This window comes from Lutjanus erythropterus, chromosome 8 (genome assembly GCF_056507025.1).
Source record: "Lutjanus erythropterus isolate fLutEry1 chromosome 8, fLutEry1.hap2, whole genome shotgun sequence".
Classification (NCBI taxonomy): domain Eukaryota; kingdom Metazoa; phylum Chordata; class Actinopteri; order Lutjaniformes; family Lutjanidae; genus Lutjanus; species Lutjanus erythropterus.
The window spans coordinates 28,536,188-28,553,687 of NC_139324.1; the positions used below are offsets into that span (position 1 = coordinate 28,536,188).

The 17,500-nt window shown below is 37.0% G+C and overlaps 2 protein-coding genes across 3 annotated transcripts in view; one reads left to right on the forward strand and one right to left on the reverse strand.

Annotated features, from left to right (window-relative positions):
• The window catches only part of cers6 (ceramide synthase 6), a 32,162-nt gene extending 28,654 nt beyond the window's left edge, over window positions 1-3,508 (reverse strand). Inside the window, exon 1 of the mRNA XM_084725195.1 lies at window positions 2,483-3,508. Within this exon, the coding sequence (XP_084581321.1) occupies window positions 2,483-2,652 (170 nt within the window). The 5' untranslated portion in view covers window positions 2,653-3,508. The remainder of the gene's footprint in view (window positions 1-2,482) is intronic.
• A 2,089-nt stretch (window positions 3,509-5,597) lies between these two features.
• stk39 (serine threonine kinase 39) overlaps window positions 5,598-17,500 on the forward strand; it is a 48,688-nt gene continuing 36,785 nt past the window's right edge. Inside the window, exons 1-7 of one of the 2 annotated variants that reach the window (XM_084725194.1) lie at window positions 5,598-6,335; window positions 9,291-9,403; window positions 10,921-11,029; window positions 13,031-13,169; window positions 13,564-13,619; window positions 15,289-15,398; window positions 17,259-17,360. In XM_084725194.1, the coding sequence (XP_084581320.1) occupies window positions 6,230-6,335; window positions 9,291-9,403; window positions 10,921-11,029; window positions 13,031-13,169; window positions 13,564-13,619; window positions 15,289-15,398; window positions 17,259-17,360 (735 nt within the window). In that variant the 5' untranslated portion in view covers window positions 5,598-6,229. The remainder of the gene's footprint in view (window positions 6,336-9,290; window positions 9,404-10,920; window positions 11,030-13,030; window positions 13,170-13,563; window positions 13,620-15,288; window positions 15,399-17,258; window positions 17,361-17,500) is intronic. The other variant, XM_084725193.1, reaches the window with a different exon arrangement.

Here is a 17,500-nt window from a genome sequence, read left to right on the forward strand (position 1 = left end):
CAAAAGAAAATTATTTGCCAACTATTATGATAACTGATTAATAATTTTAGGCAATTTCAAGCAAAAATGTCAAACATTTGCTGATTCCAGCTTCTTAAACATGAGGATTTGCTGGTTTTCTTTGTCATTACTGACTGATAAATAGTGAAAATAATCAGCAGATGAAACGATAATGAAAATAATAATTAGTTGCAGCCCTTGATAGGGATAAGCAAGTAGCTACTCAAGTTAACAATAGAATGTGTTAATAAACAACAAACAATGAATATATTATTATATTACACCTTTAAGCAAATGTTGGTAATAGCCTCAGGTTCCAAACTACCAAAGGCCTCATTAAAAAAAAACTTTTAAATTTATAGTGATTAAAGTTTTTTTTTAACATTTTACTAATGAATTATCCCTTTCTAAAAATCCTTGAGCTTTCCACCTCTTAAAAGGAAGTTTTTCCTCGGCCACAGTTGCCTCAGTGCTTGCTCTTTGTGGGATTCGTAAAGAATATGGTCTGTTTGCAAACTGCTCTGAGATAACTTCGTTATGATTTGATTTGATCTGAATGTTTAATTTGTGAGCGTCTCAGGGTCCAGCCACTTTCTGGGACATTTCCATGGTCTTACTGCGCAGATGTGGAAATGATTAATGAAGAAAGCAGCAGTAGTAACTGCTGAAAAATTAAGTGAAGCTACCCCAGCGGTGCAGAAACGAGAAGGAAGCGGGAGGACATTTAAAGACAATAGTCTCCCCGGCCGCAGCCTGTTCACCCTGCTGCCGTCTGCCAAGAGACACAGAAGTATCCACTGCTGTATCACCAAATTTCAGAACAGATTCTTTCCCAAAGCTGAGACTCCTCATCTTCTACACTCCAACATAAATAAAAGTTTATTTTTGTGACTATTCAGGGACTGAAAAAGGGGAGAATGAAGGATGTGAAGGGCCCCATGCCAGTGTTTGTCTTAGGCCCCAAAATGACTAAATCCGTCTCTGATTTTATTGATTTAACACCTACAGGTCGTACAGGAGGGCTGTTTCATTCACTCTTTCAGGTGATTTTCATTTTTTTTATTCAACATTCTGTATTTTCAGGCATAAATACTGAACATGAGTGAAGGGTTCAGTGGAAAAATTACTCACTGCTCCCTAAAGAGACTCCTGACCTACATGAGCATGACAAGCATTGCTGTGACCACTGCTGATCTGTGTCTTCATATCATATATATAAAATATATATTGCACATTGATGATAGTAGAGCTGGAGCGATTAGTCAAGTAATAACTTGATTGAAAGAAAAGTAGCTGCCAACTATTTTGTTGATCGATTAACAGTTTCAGTAATTTTTCAAGCAAAACTATCAAACAGGTTCTTAAATGTGATTTGCTGCTTTTCTTTGATATTTTTAACAGTAAATTAACAGTCTGTGGGTTTTGGACTAGAGATGCAACAATACCAGTATCGGGTATCAGTCAGGTACTGTGCTCATGTACTTTATGAAAAGTAGCTCCTTCAAGATAAGCAATTTGATAAAAAAAAATTATGCAGAGCTCAAGGAGTTTGCTAATGCTAACAGCTGAGGAACATCCGATGAAAATAAAAAACGTTGTTTAAAGTCATTGTAAGAATGGTGAGAGCATTATTACACACTACTAAATTACTAACTTGGTCTGAAAAAAAAGTAGTGTTGGTGCATCCCTATTTTGGCCTTTTGGCTGGACAAAATAAACATTTTGATGACTTCACTTTGGTCTCCGGGAAACTGTGATGAGCATTTTTTTTACTTTTTTGGGGGGACATTTTATAAACTAAACGATTAACCAAGAAAATAATCAGCATAGTTGAGTTACAGGCTCAGATAGGGTTAGGCGAACAACTGAATATATAAGTAAGCATAATACAAATATACATTAATTTGGATTTAACATCTATAGGATATACACTGGGGCTCAACCAGGCTCTGTTCAGCTGATTTTCACTTTTTTTCCACTCATTGCTCCCTAAAGAGACTCCTGACCCACATGTGCATGACAATGGTGGATCTGTGCCTTTACTGTAGACTGATGGTTGTGTAATAATAATAATAGTAACAGATAAGATGATGCAACGATATCATAACTGGAGCAGCAGACTTCAAAACAAAAACAAAGACCACCCGGATTAGTGAAAGGAGCCTGTTTTCTGCACGATTCCCTGCCGTTGGAGCTGAGAGGACAGTTTTTTTTTTGTGCAGGTATGTACGGCAACTTGACTGCACTGTGTGCGCGCTGACAGATGCATCAAATGCGGAGACAGCAGCGTAGTGCTGCGGGCCTGCAGAAAGAAGGATGATCAACCGTGGTGATTTGTGGGCTAACCAGATAAGATGCCATTGTTGAGGTAACACGGACACGGCGGCGTGCTGCCCGCCCGGCCGCCCGCATCATTACATCGACATAATAACAAACCGTATCACAGCCACCTGGATTACCATCGCATGTGCTTCGGACCCACCTTTCAAACACCAGCCGGATCATAAAGATGCAGAAAGCTAAAGGACACGCCAGATACAGATCCTCGGCTTGCGGGAACGTTGCCTCATCTGTGTTCTTTAAGTCTGCCCAGGTTACATTATGCGGGAGCCAGAACCGCTCGTTCCAAAACCACGCCAGGATACCGGCCATCTCCCCGCAGCGGCGGCGGCGGCAGCAGCAGCAGACTCTGTGACCGGGTACAAAGACGGATCGACGGCCCGCTGGATCTCGGAGGTCTCTCGCAGGCGATGTGGCCGTGCAGACTCGGCTGGCTGATGATGAGATATCCGTCCGTCCGTTTCCCCTCAGCTTAGTCCTGCCTGTGTAGGGAAGTAGACTCAATCAGCTCCTCCGCGACTGATTGGTGCGTTGAAATGTCACGCAGTGCAGCCTGTGTACGTTATGCCGGCTACAGCACGTAAACCAAGGTACACCACTGTGTGTAATGCACCTTTAAAAACCCAACAGTGTAGTTAGGTTTTCCTCATAAACTGACTGTATAAGACTGAAAGGTTTCTTGTTTTTGCTTATTTCGCTTCTTTTGTTTATTTATTGCGATTATATTATGATTGCACTCTACAATAACCCCCTTACCTTGTAAGTTGACTCTTGTTACGTGTTATTAATGCCAAATTCAAACAGATCATTGATCGGTTTTAGTGAAACAGTGAAATTTAAGCGCAATTAATAAAAGCAACGGGCTTCAAGGCTGGCCTAAATCATGACTGGTAAACCCCGCCACCTACTGACAGCTCTGATGTAGTCATCAGATGGAAACCTGACCTTGTATAACAAAATCACATTTTCCATTATTTATTAGTCATGTGACCTGGTATTCTTTTTTTTTTTGTAGTGGAAGAAAACAAAAGCTTCATTCTCTGATAGTTCACTCAAAAATGAAAATTCAGTCATTATCTACTCACCCTCAGTTGAGGGTCGGGTTTATTTTGTTAGTCTGCAAAACACTGAGTAGGGTGAGTAGATAATGACTGAATTTTCTTTTCTTTTTTTTTTGGAACTATTCCTTTAAGGTCTAACGTGGTCACGCCTCGACAATAAAGATATTTTAACTGTTTGAAAAGAGAGTGCCTTTAAATTTTTTCTGTGATTTTTGTGTTCACACGTCATGTGTCCTCAAAGGCACCTCAAACAAATGAGTCCAGGAAGTGCTTCTGTCCAATTCTTTATTTATTATTTTTAAATAAAATATATTTAAATTTAACCATGTCCTTGTGGTTTTAGTCACTTTTTCTTACTTTTCAAATATATTTTATAAATGTGTATTGTTTATGAGACTTGATTAGTATAAACATGTAAAATTACTTCACTATCAGCAGATGAGACTGAGACATGGTATGTTTATTTTATTTTTTATATTTTGTTAGATTTGTTGGATGCTGTAGTTTTTTTATCTATAGCTCCAATAATAAGAATACTTGTGGAAAAAATAAATATATTTCTTCATAAATATTCATCTTACATTTTTGAACTGTATTGTATCATACAGATAGCCATATTTTCCAGCTATTATACATCAATGAAAGATTCGAAAAAAACAAATTAATACATGAACATCAGAATGTTTCTGTTTTTTATATAACATAAGCCAAACATAATACAAAATTTAACATTATTTACAGTAGTATTATAATAGATACACTCCATATATTATCTTTCTGCCACTGTTTGTCTATTATACTACAGAATTATTAAATATTATATATAAAATATTACAAACAGGAGAGTGACTGATGATTACTTTCAATATAGATTAGTTTGCTGATTATTTTCTTGATTAATCAATTGGTCAATGATAAAAATATGAGAAAAGTTAATTACTTACTGAAATACCCCCCCCCCCCCAAAAAAAAAAAAAAAATATATATATATATATTTTTTTAAATGTGTGCATTAAGAGATGCATTGATGTGTGTGCATGTATGCTATGGATCTTCTGATGTTGACATGATGCAATTATTTTAAATACAAATTTAGCATGTTGCTTAAAGGTACATACAGGTTTTAGAGCAACACATGCCATCCAGACGATGTCTTTTTCAGAGACGCCCCTTCTTATTTCAGACCAGACACATTCTGCCCATGCTGCAACAGTAAAAGTGTTCAGGCACTAAACCGGCCTTTTTGCAGTCCAGACCTGTCTCCTGCTGAACATGTGTGGTGCATTTTGGAGCACAAAATGTGACAACACAAACCAGAGACTGTTGGGCACCTGCAAGTTCCTAAATGCTCACTTAGTGTTGTTAAAAGAAAAGGTGATGTAACACCATGGAACATGTTGCAGCCATCAAATTCAGAATGAGTGTATGCTTACAAAAAACAATACAGTTAATCATTTTGAACCTTACATATCTTGTCTTAATTCTGCACTGTATTCACCTCAATATAGGTTGAAAAGTTTTCCAAATCATTGAATTCTGCTTTTATATATGTTTTAGACAATGTCCCAGCTTTTTGGAATCAGGGTTTCTTCTTATATAGTTTCAGTTAGTTTCTTTTCCACCCGAAAGTCTAGATTTTATTTCTATTATAGAAAATGTATTATTTTCCACACATGGTTTTAGTTTAGCTTTAGTCAGTGAGCCAATGAAAACCATGACATATGGACAAAAAAACTAAACACTAGAAACACAGGTTTGGTGTAAGGATGCTAATGATTAATGATTAATCAATTAATCACCATTGAGAGTTTAACCAAGTTAAAATGTATTCATGGATATTTAATCAATACTCTAGAGATGGCAGTCATTTCATCAATATTTGTTGACTAAGGAAAGAAAAAACAAACAGAAACGTGTTTTGTATAATCAATTATTAGTGTTTAATCGATTGTTACCACTTTCAATTATCAGTAACGAAAAATGCACATAATTTTCAAGCTTGGAGAGATGACTGTGAGCAGAACAGAGAAGAAGTTGAGAGTAATTTAGACTGAAGATTTGCAGGTTAAAAAGTAACTAATACTCAGAGTAGTTTTTGAGATGAATACGTTTACTGAAGTATTTTTCTAGAACCAGTACTTTTGCTTGTAATTGAGAAATATTTTAGTAATGTAACAGCACTTGTACTTGATTACAGATTTTCAGTACTATTAACAAAAACTTCGGAACAACTTTGTCCACCAGTCATTGTCATACATCAGTAGACAATATGAAGATGTGATGGCGCCATCTACTGGTTAATGTTAAAACAACGTCGCTTGCAGTTTTGACTGCATGTGACATATTAAATCGTCACACATACGTGTTACTGCCTCACACAAAGCAGCTGCCAAGTCGTTTTTACCAGATAATAAATAAATTAACGTCCAGACAGTAATTTAATATACAAGCTACTTAAACACACAGTTAATTTAATCTGAATCTCTTGAACTCTACAGTACTCTTTAAAGATGATTAACAGTGGATTTAATGACTGTCTTCCTGTGTGTGTATTGAACCGTTGTGTGTAGCTAACTGTCACCGCTCTGGTGTAGCGTGCGCGCGTGTGTGTGCGCGCGCACGTGTGCGGTGGGTCCGTTATTTTCCGGGTTGTGCTGCTCCGTCGCGGGCGGTAGTTGCTCCGCTCCCAGCTGCCGGCAGACACTTGTACCGAGGAGGAGAGGTCAAATTTGACTGTCTCACCCTCTCCCTGTGTCTGTCCGTCCGTCCGTCCGTCCGCGAGAGAGGCTGCTAACTAGCGCAGAATCATCATCATCATCATCATCATCATGGCGGATCAAGGCGAAGCTCCGGCTGCTGTCCACCACCCGCAACCGGCGCTGACAACCAGCTGGCCAATTACCAGGGAGTCGTACGAGCTGCAGGAAGTCATAGGTTAGTACCGGAGAGGTGATGAAGACTATTAACATATTATCATGGGTTGAAAGGCACGCCGCGGCCGGTTATCAGCTGTGAATGACGATGAAGGCCTACCGGCTTTTTCATATGCAGTAGCCTCCTGCAATGCTTTGCAATGCGGATGTTAACAAGCACATTTAGACACTACCGGTCTACAGCAACTGAGTTAGTCACTCTGACGGTGTCAAAATCAGCTAAAATACACGTTACTGCACGAGGCTGGACATGTCACATTCCCTCAGTGCGTTTATAAGTGGCTCAGATGATAAAGACACACTCCAGCTGTGACAGCGTATCCGGGCACGTGTCCAGTTTATTAGCCATCATTACCAAAATCACAGATGCTGTGGTTGTGTAAAACTCACAGTGACTTAATTCTGTGGTGTTATCTGTGATGGCATGTGAACAGAATTAAATCAACTATAACACCATCTCAATTTTACACATGTAACAAGTACTTCACATAATAATAATACAGCTAATAAAAATATTTATTAATATTTATATTTATTTAAGATGTGCTATCTGTGTTTTTGATGGCATGTAAACAGAATTAAACAGCCTACAACATTATCTCTATTTTATAAGTGTAACAAGTACTTAACATTATAATGATTCAATTAATAATTTATGTATATATGTGTATATATATATATATATATATATATATATATATATATATATATATATATATATGTTTATATGTATGTAATTTTTGCTATCTGTGATGGCATGTAAACAGAATTAAATAACCTATACCATCATCTCAAGTGGGTAATTAACAATGTGACAAGTACTTAACATAACACAAACATAAGCAGTTATAATATTTATTAATATTTACATTTATGACAGTTGTGCTATCTGTGTCTATGATGGCATGTAAACAGAATTAAACAGCCTAGAACATTATCTCAAATTAGCATTTTTACAAATGTAATATGTACTTAACATAATATTGTTGGCACAATACCAAAATTCTGACTTTGATACCAATACCAAGTTCAGTACCACAATACTTGACACTGAAACAATATTGAGACAGAAACAATACTGGTTCAGTACTCAATGCATAACAGATCAGAAACAGAACGCCCACAAGGAACATTAAACCTGGACATACAGTATGCTGCTGCAGAATCATGAGACCCGCAGACAGTACAAAATACATTTATGATGAAATCTAAACTCTTTCATTTTAATTTCATACATATGAAGGCAAATTGCTAATCAATAGTTATGTTTATTGGGTCAAATGTTAGTATACTATGTATTACCATGTATTCTCCTATAAATAGTTGCAACATTACAAACCAGAATTCTACTTAGAGGCCATTTACTTCTATTTTTTAATTCAGAGACATTATGTCCACTATGGGCACTGTTATGTTTCCTAAATGTACTGTGGGAGTGTGCCCCTTTTTGACTGGCCCTTCTGTCTGACTACTACGGAGCTACTAAATTTTTTATTTTATATTACACAAACTAAAAACATACATAATAACACTGTATGTAGCATTACTAATACTTAGTAAACATTATCAATTAGTTTCTTAACAGTAAAATAATTATTGCTTAAATTAACTATAAATGTATAATTTATTAGTGATGTTATAATAAATTATTCCTCTTATTGGTAAATCTGTTGAGTCTGTTTAATCATTAATCATTTAGGTCTCGATTGAGAATTATAAACAAAAAAAAAAATCCTATCATAGTCTCTAACTGTGATGTCCTGAAATGGGCTTTTAATGCACGATCAGCAGTCTAACGTAACTTAACATAATAATAGTAATTATACATCTAATAATAATGATGATTCTAATAATGGTAATAATTATGATTGTAGGAGTAATGGTAGGCCTGTAGAATTCTTCATTTTAACGTCACTAAAACTTTGTGACATAAATACAAAAAAAGGTGAGAGACTCAACTCCAAGCAGGGCTGTAACTAACTATTACTTTTCTATTGGTGAATCTGTTGCTAATGTTTTCAATAATGTTTTAGGTGTAGGTTTAAATTCATAAATGTAAGAAAAAAGTGCAAATGGGCATCATATTCTCTCACAGCTCAAGAGTGATGTCTTAAAATTAGCTTAAAAATAGCTTTTAGTGTCTAACCAACAGTCATAAACTCAAATATATAGCACCATGTGTTATATCCATGCGTTTCCTGGTAATATTACCTGAAAGACTGTGGCTATACTTGTCGTAGATTTCTGGAAAAATAATTATATGTACTGCAGAAGTTTCTTTTTGTAATTCTACTTTTTCAGCGTTTCAAAACTTATATGCCCCAGCTGAAGTAACAGGATGCTCGATCTCAGAGTTGTGATGAATCATTTAATTTTAGTAATATGAATTACCGAGTGTGAAAACAATAAAAAATCTTAAATGTACTGCAAAAATGCTAAAGGAAGTTTCCTGAATATTTTTGGCAAGTGCAACACTGTGCAGATGAGCTGACAAGTCCTATCACTACTGATAAGAAATGGGACCACAGCTGTGTGCTGCTGACTGAGATGAGTTAGTGGGACCCCCCTCTGTGTTCTCCTAATCAACTGGTAAACAGTCAGATCTCCTTATCTGCTGCTAACAGTTGGTAAGCAATATGCTGCTTGTCACAGCTTCTTCGTGTGAACAACTTCACTACTCCAGCGTGGCCTGATTTGTAATGAACCAAGTAAACAGCCCATCACGTTGGGGAAATAAAAAATGCCGCACTCAAAATCAGCTTATATCATTGTGTTCGTCTAATGTTTCAGCCAGCGCACATGAAAGATGAATACTATGACTTACAAGACAAAAACTGAGTGACACGAAGCCAGACAAATGCCATAACGCCGCAGACTGATGCTCACTTTTGAGAGTTGTCTTCCAGGTGTGTGTCTTGTCCACTCTGTCATTGCTCTGTTGTGGCTGTGATTCCAGGCAGCGGGGCCACAGCTGTGGTGCAGGCAGCCCTCTGTACCCCCAGACAGGAGCGCGTCGCCATAAAGAGAATAAACCTGGAAAAATGCCAGACCAGCATGGACGAGCTGTTGGTGAGTACAATAAATATGGGCTTATTTTTCTCACTGTGTGTTTTTGTACCACTCTTGAATGATCTGCTACAACTTTAACTCTGATCCAGGTCACCACTGTTCTGTTCTGGTCTGATAAAAGTATTCATTAATAGAGATTTTCCCATACCAATTTCAATACTGGAACTTTGCATATTGGCCATTACAGAGTACTGATTTAAAACCAGTGCATTAAAGCTACTACAAGGAGTTTTTCAGTCTCAATTTATTACTCAGCGATAGAATATTTTTAAGCACTGGCCCCATAGATCCCCATAGAGCAACAAGCCCCTAAATTTGGCGACCAAAGTGCATTTTTGGTGTCCCAAATGTAAAGTTCTGTAAAACAAGACAGAGAAGCCTATTTAAAATATTTAACACAGCCTTTCTTAAAGCTACTACAAGAAATCTTCAAATTTTGTTGATTTTAGAGATCTGTGTTTACAAAAGCAGTAGTGTTTCCCCTGTAATAACCACAAAATATTACTTAAATAAAATGCTTCTGCTTCTTTTTAACTGGCTAACATACTACTCACTGATACTTTAGCTGGGAAAATGTAAACACAGGCTTGTATCATCTCATTTCACAGTTAATCTGTGAATCAGGCATCGCAAATAACTTAAAAGAAATAGCCAGTCTTCTCACGGATGGTCTCATTATCTTATGTAGGTCATGTAGAGTCATCAGTATTAACTTGTGATGGCTTCATAACTAGTCAAAAAACCCTTGTAGTAGCTTTAACTGTGTAACTGAAACTCCTGCATCCATTCACTTCTACATTTTTATCAGTAGATTGAGTAGGCTTGGTAAACTCAGACTTCAGTAACCCCAACAAGAATCAGGATGTTTGTGAAACTCGTTGCTGCTTAGGGCTCACAGTATGGAGATGAATATTTGTCGGCCACAAAGTCACTTTTTGTAGCCATGGGCCATTGGGCACAAGGTTAAGGTGGAACCCTGATTACTGATGCCTCTATATGACCTACATAGAAGATCAAAAGTTTCTATATAATTACTCTTAATGATTACAAACGAATATGAAACAGAGACACAGGAGAGAAACTAAACTTCAAACCACAGAGATTCAGTTAGAAGTTACAAAAGTACTGAGAGCTGAGCACACAGAGACTTTCCTGTACAGACATGAGTTGAATCTCGCCTTTCATCAGAAAGAGATCTAGACCTAGAAAAAGTAAACTGGCAGTCAGAAAAAGGATCTGAGGCAGTACGACGCTGCAGTATCTGAGACATTTTTTGATACTAGTATTGGTATCAGACCAACCCTCTTCATTAATTCACCTAAGAGATTGTAATAAATCATTTGCTGTTAGGTCATATACACTGAGATGCATATCAATTTACTGATTCCTGTTATTATTTTTTCTCTTAGATAATTACAAAGAAAATGCAAGGTGTGATTAAAAGACAAATGCATTCAAGTCTGTCCAGTTTATAATAATCTGACATGTCACATCCTGTCGTCTCTCTCTCACAATAGAAAGAAATCCAAGCGATGAGCCAGTGCAACCATCCCAATGTTGTGACCTACTACACCTCCTTCGTGGTGAAGGATGAACTTTGGTTAGTCATGAAGCTTCTGAGTGGAGGTGAGCTTCAGCCGCTGAGCCACATGGAGCCAAATCCCACATCTGGCATCATAATACATGAATGTTCAATCAATGTGATGATGCGACATGTTTCTGCTTTGATCTGCTGATGACTAAGTAACAGCTAGGGTTATAACGCACTTATACTGTGTTTCTCTCAAATGAAAAAATGTGTACATGTCATACAGAGCATACTAACTGTTTACCGACTATATTAATTACCAGCATTATTATAAATCTGTATTTATATACAGTATAATTAGTAAAAGGGGAAACCAGCAAGAAATTGGGATGATTCGTTTTTTTCTTTGTGAGACTTGAATAAAATAAAAACAGATCTAAATCCTTAAAACGTATTTTCCCACCACGGTATTGCAGGCTGGCTTTATTACACAGGGTTCCCACTGATCCTGGAAAACAGTTGACCAAATTTCCAGTCATGGGAAACACATTGAAAATAATAGAAAAAGTAGAATGGAAAATCTTGCGGTTTCCTGAAAAATTATTTCAATATTTTCCTATTTTCCTTTAGCTGAGAATGAGCTACGTTGTGCTTGAATATCTATGAGAGCTCCCCAAAACAGCACTGCCATCTGACAGCACGAAGTTATATTCATAAACATTAATGTTAAAATGGTAGTTTATGGGCAAGAGCAATTTGAATAGGCTGCTCTCAGTTATGTTGTGGAAACCAATACGTTACATATAGGACATGCAGGTTGGATCATATGAACGTTAAAGTGGCTGAAACTCGAAAAAATGGAAATTACATTGTCCTTCAAATGAAAATATTAGCTACTGCTAGCTGGTAACTGTGGTAGCTTTGATTAGCTCTTTAGATCAACATTTCTCTCTTCCCAGCTTGTTTTTAACGGCTTGCTTGCTAGCTGGGTTTGCCTGAAAATGTTTAAAGGTTCTTAAGTAATTTCTCTTCAAACGCTATGCTGCACTGTTAAGGTAAAAAGGACCATAACATAGCATGAAATGTTTATAGTAGCAGTAGAAAACAGTGGGTAGGATTAGCCTAGTTAAAGACTCCACTTTGTGTTACTAGTAAAGGAGCTAAATTATGGAGTGATAAGTTGATAAGTGCCAATCAGGGGCAGTTAATGATCCTTCAAAAACTACATTTAGGTATGTAGTGATCAGTCAGAAGGTAAAATTGTGGGCTAATATTTGTGTTATTCAAACAGCATTGATTACTAATAACTGATAAGAAAAAGGGATTCAGGTTATGAATTAATACTACTACTAATAATAATAATAATAATGATAAATTTTCAATTTTGGATTCCCACCTGCGGCCCTTTGCTGCATGTCTTCCCTCCTCTCTCAACCCCATTTCCTGTCTATCTCAATCTGTCGTGTCAATAAAGGCTAAAAAGCAAAAACAAAAAAAAAACAAAACAAACAAAAAACAACAATAAAATTAAAACAGAGCATTAAGCATGACAAGAAATTAAAAAAAAACAACAGTAAGAGGAGACAATAGTAAATGTAGTGACCTTAAGACATCTAAAGGTCATGCCCGTATACTGAAATGTCTCTGTAACTCTTGTTCTCTTACCACAGACTGCACGTCTTTCAAATCAGACAACCACAGAGAGGAACATATTAGTGTATGGCGCAATCCCTGTCTGTCATACTAGCTCGATCGTCATGGATGATGACCTGTAAATGTCCCAGAAAATGATCTCTAGAAAAAAAAAGTGGGAACCCTGGTTACAGTTATGTGTAAGCAGGAGCCCACACATGCTGTGGTATATAATATCTGTGGTCTGATGGTGTTCCTTTGCACAGCCTTTACATCAGTGATTTTACTGACTTTAATGTGCTGTGTGTTACATTTTTACTGTTTAAAAGACGACAAGCAATTAAGAGACACTGCAATAATTTGCCCCTGGTTGTAGATATTGATCATGCAATGCAGCTGATTTGTTTTTCTAATTAATATGTGGAAAATTAACTGAATATTTTTGTTTTTATGTGCTGTTTTTTTAGGCTCTATGCTCGACATAATTAAGCACACAAGCAAAGAGGATGCCAGAAATCGAGCGCTAGATGAACCTATTATTGCTACTATATTAAAGGAAGTGCTAGAGGGCCTGGACTATCTGCACAGAAACGGACAGATTCACCGGTAACACTTTTAACATTTGAACTTGCTTCACAGTGTCTGTAACTGAAGTTTTCTGTTGTACTTTTTAAGAGTTTATTGAAAGAATTGTAATGTTTTTGAAAGATAAAATGTTGTCACTCCTTTGCAAGATGCTATGGAGAGTTAAACAAATGGCTAAAAAGGAAAATGTCAAATAAAAACCAATCAGGTATTTGTATTTATTGACCAGCAGTGCAGTTGTTGTGTTCTGTAAAGTTGCTGCATTTCAAGGTCACTGAAGGGCAGGCTTAAACCTCTATCAGCCCCTTGGGCAGAGTTCCAGATGGCGTTGGGCGTTGGAACTCGTTTACACAGATGGAAGAATCAATGCTGCTCCACATGACTTTGTTGTTTGACTGTGTTTTGTTGACCTCAGGGATGTGAAGGCTGGGAACATACTACTGGGAGAAGACGGATCTGTTCAGATTGCAGGTGCGTTCAACGTGGTCCAATGTTGTACTCTGTTACACGCACGGTTTGCTTTCATTTAAAGGGATAGTTTGGATTATTTGAAATGGGGTCATGTGAGGTACTTATCAATAGTGAATGTATTAGCTAGAGTAGATGGCGGTTGCTATGCAACCAGTTTGGAGAGGCAAAGAGGGGCACCAACAAGGAGCTAAGCAATGAACTGTTTTGATAGGAACAGCCTAACACTTAAAAAAGGTCCACCCAGTTAAAAAAATCAATATCTGTTTAAGCGTATGCTATATTTATCTACATTTTTCACTGCTTTACATTGTCATTAGACAGCCTTTTCTGATGGGAAACTGCTACTACATAAGCCACATATCACTGTCTCTAAACTAACCAGACTCGCTTTAGTAATTTTACCTTGCAGAGCACAGGAGTCACTGGTCTACAGTTGCCTTGCTGTGCCTTGCAGAACATATATTACCAAATTATTTAGTATGTCAAAAGAAGATCTAGTATGTCCCAATACATAGTATATCAAGAGCAATATGACAAAAATACCAGGATAGCTTTTCTGGCTATTCTGACCCAGTACTTTGTGATGGGTCTATGAGCGAGAGGGTCAAATTTCAAGGCACCATGTTATGAGGAAGTAGTATGTCCCCATTGTATGTATATTGCATGCGGCCTTGTGTTCTTTGTAAGGGCAGCTGCAGTACATACTAAAAGGAAAAAGAAGAAGTATGACATTTGGAGTGCAGGGTCTCTCTGTTAGTTTGTTTGTGTAACTGTGTTATCACAGCGGTTTCCCATCAGAAAAGGCTGTCTGATGGCAAGATGAAAATATTTTAAACATAGCGTACACTTAAACTGTTATTTTTTGTTGGTGGACCTTTTTAGGAAGTTAAAATACCTTTTATTGTTGACCCTGTCCACAGCAGTACGTTGCTGAGCTTACGTGCCGGTGCTCCTCTCTGCATGGTTGCATGCTGACCGCCATCTACTGTAGCTAATTCACTGATTATTGATAAGTACCTCATACAACCCCACTTCTAATAATCCTAAAATAATAAAACTAAAAGCATGAATGCCTAAATGTGGGAACTAAATTCACAGGATGTATTAATTCATGAAGACAGTGCTGCCTTTTTAGATAATTTAATGCTAAGTTACAAATCCAGCATAACTGATAATATTATTGATATTGAAAAAGGTCAAAAGAGGACCAGTGTTTTTGTATCAGCCACTTGAACCTTGATTGCCTGCATATCACATACTGTTCAAATTATGGATTTGTTTCAACATTAAAGCTAGCATGTTCTCAAGCTCTAGTGACTTGGATTGCTTCAAGATAATTACAATTGACATTATTGAACGAATAAGAGATAAAACTGTAATAAAAAATGCTGGTTTTACAGCTACAGGCCTTCTATATGTGCTGTCAGGAGGAACTTCTATCGTATTGGTAGAGATGAAGATTATATCTATCAAATGAAACTTAATATCCTCCATCCTGCTGTTCTTTCTTTGGCACAAAGATGGTTTAGCACATAAATAAAATATTGTATATTGTCATCTTTTTATGTTTGCCAGAAAAAAGTTTTGACTGCAGATGTGTTCCTTTCAGCATACGATTCAAATTTTTTCTCTGTTCTCTATTGCTTTGTTTATTTGTCTACATTTTCAGATTTTGGAGTAAGCGCGTTCCTCGCCACAGGCGGGGATATGACTAGAAACAAAGTACGAAAGACCTTTGTTGGCACGCCATGCTGGATGGCGCCGGAGGTGATGGAACAGGTGAGTCTGTCTCTTTCTACACAAAAAGGCAGCTGCAAGTTCATCATGTCTCATTCAAAATGTATTTTTCTGAGCTTGTTTCTGCTGCCTTTAGTGCTGCTCCATATTGTTGATGTAATGCTATTAACTGATGTATTTTAGACACGTTAACCTCTTAAAACACGACATTAACATAATGTTCCAGCCACTTTACGGGTAACTGCAGAATTTTTCAGCCTGGACTCTATTTTTCTATGTTTTTGTATCTAAGTAACTAATGGAAACAACAGTTTTCTCAGTGTCTGACCACATTGTGGAAAGGATCCCTATAAAAATAAATCTTTTTGCCAAGCAAATGATTGATTTTTTTCAGGCCATGGAACCTTTAGCTTATAGAGAGATGGAGCAGGGACCGCCCACTGTAGCACAGCTAATGTTAGCTGCGTTAGCATCACCCACTGCACTTTCACTAGTGGTTTCTGAGTTGGAGCACATGTCAGAGTCTCTTGCTTGCAAAGTTACAAAACAATCACTGTGGCTCACAAAAGTGTCTGTACATTTGAGATAATAATACAGAAAATGTATTTATTTATTTATTTTATTTGTTTATTTGACAGGGACAATACACAACTCAGAGCCATATATACTATAGTTGCTTGGTTAAACATGATACAGTGGCAAGAATGTTCTAAAATGAAAATGAGGTTTTTGTGTGTGTCCCTGCAATCCAAATTGCTGCAGCTGCACTTACAAAGTATGAACTTTTGCATGTAGTGTGCATACAATTGGAACATAGTACTTCCTGTTAAGACAGTGCCCTGACTTTGACCTTTTTCGTCATTCACCCATCACAAGATTTGTGGATCAGAATAGCCAGAAAAGCATGTTGGCTTGCACACTGCAAAATGTGAGCAGCTGCAGCAGGATATCCTGGTATTTTCAGCATACTGCATTTGATAAACTATGTATTGGTACATGCAAAGTCTTGTTCTAGCACACTAAATGGTATGGTAGTATGGGTATTACAGTGCACAGTGTGCCCAATAAGAACTCATGTAAATCTACTCTCTGGTAAATTATATCACTGGTACATGTGATGTAGTGTAAAATCCCTTCCCCAGTCTAAAATACAGCAAATTCAAAGGCTTTATTGTCATAAACAAAAATAAACACATTATCAGTGCAATGAAATTCTTAGTTCAAACTGCATTCATTGCATTTCATCACAGTCTTATTTTATGTTACAAAATGTTACTTTTGGTTAGTGTCTGTTTAGAACATTGTGGTTCATGTTATTTTATTTTATTTTATTTTATTTTTTACAAAAAGACAAATCACATCACATCACCAGCTCTGGTTTGGTTGAAATAAACTCACCATGTTAAATATGAAAATAATCTGGCTATACAAGACTCTCCCTGCTGCTTCTCTGATGTCTGACATCTATGAATTAAAGATGAACCAAAATGTTTCTGGTGAGTTTTAGTTTGTTTTTGTCAAGTTTGACTGTTTTATGATTAGAAAATTGCTATTTTTGTAAATTGAGTCTGGTGGATTTGGCGGGAGCAATAAATCAGCTCTTTCTGGTTGAACCGAAAGGATCTTACTCTTTAATAAAAAAGGTCTGTATCTGCAGAGATCTTTTCCATAATGTCGTCAGACACTTAGAATAACAATCTGTTGCAAAAACAAGCACTTTTAGAGGAGGAGGAAGAAGAGTACATGGCAGCCTGTTTCATGGTGGTCTCACTCAGTACTGGACTGATTTCAAAGGCTGTTGTCCCCATTCATCAGTTAGAAACAACAACATGGGGAAAGATTTAAAAAGTTACCCTTTAAGTGTATTTGATCTTACAGATTATTGTAATTATATCCCCACAGGTTCGAGGCTATGATTTCAAAGCAGATATATGGAGTTTTGGAATTACAGCCATTGAGTTAGCAACAGGCTCTGCACCCTATCACCGCTACCCTCCCATGAAGGTGAGCGATCTGGATGTTGTTATTATTGGATGTTATTTAATCAGTGTGGTGTCCTAATCACAGCCAGTCTTGGTTGCTTTCATCGGCACAAAAATAAACTCTTGGCTTGCTAAACATCCGTTTTAACCAACTTGTTTCTG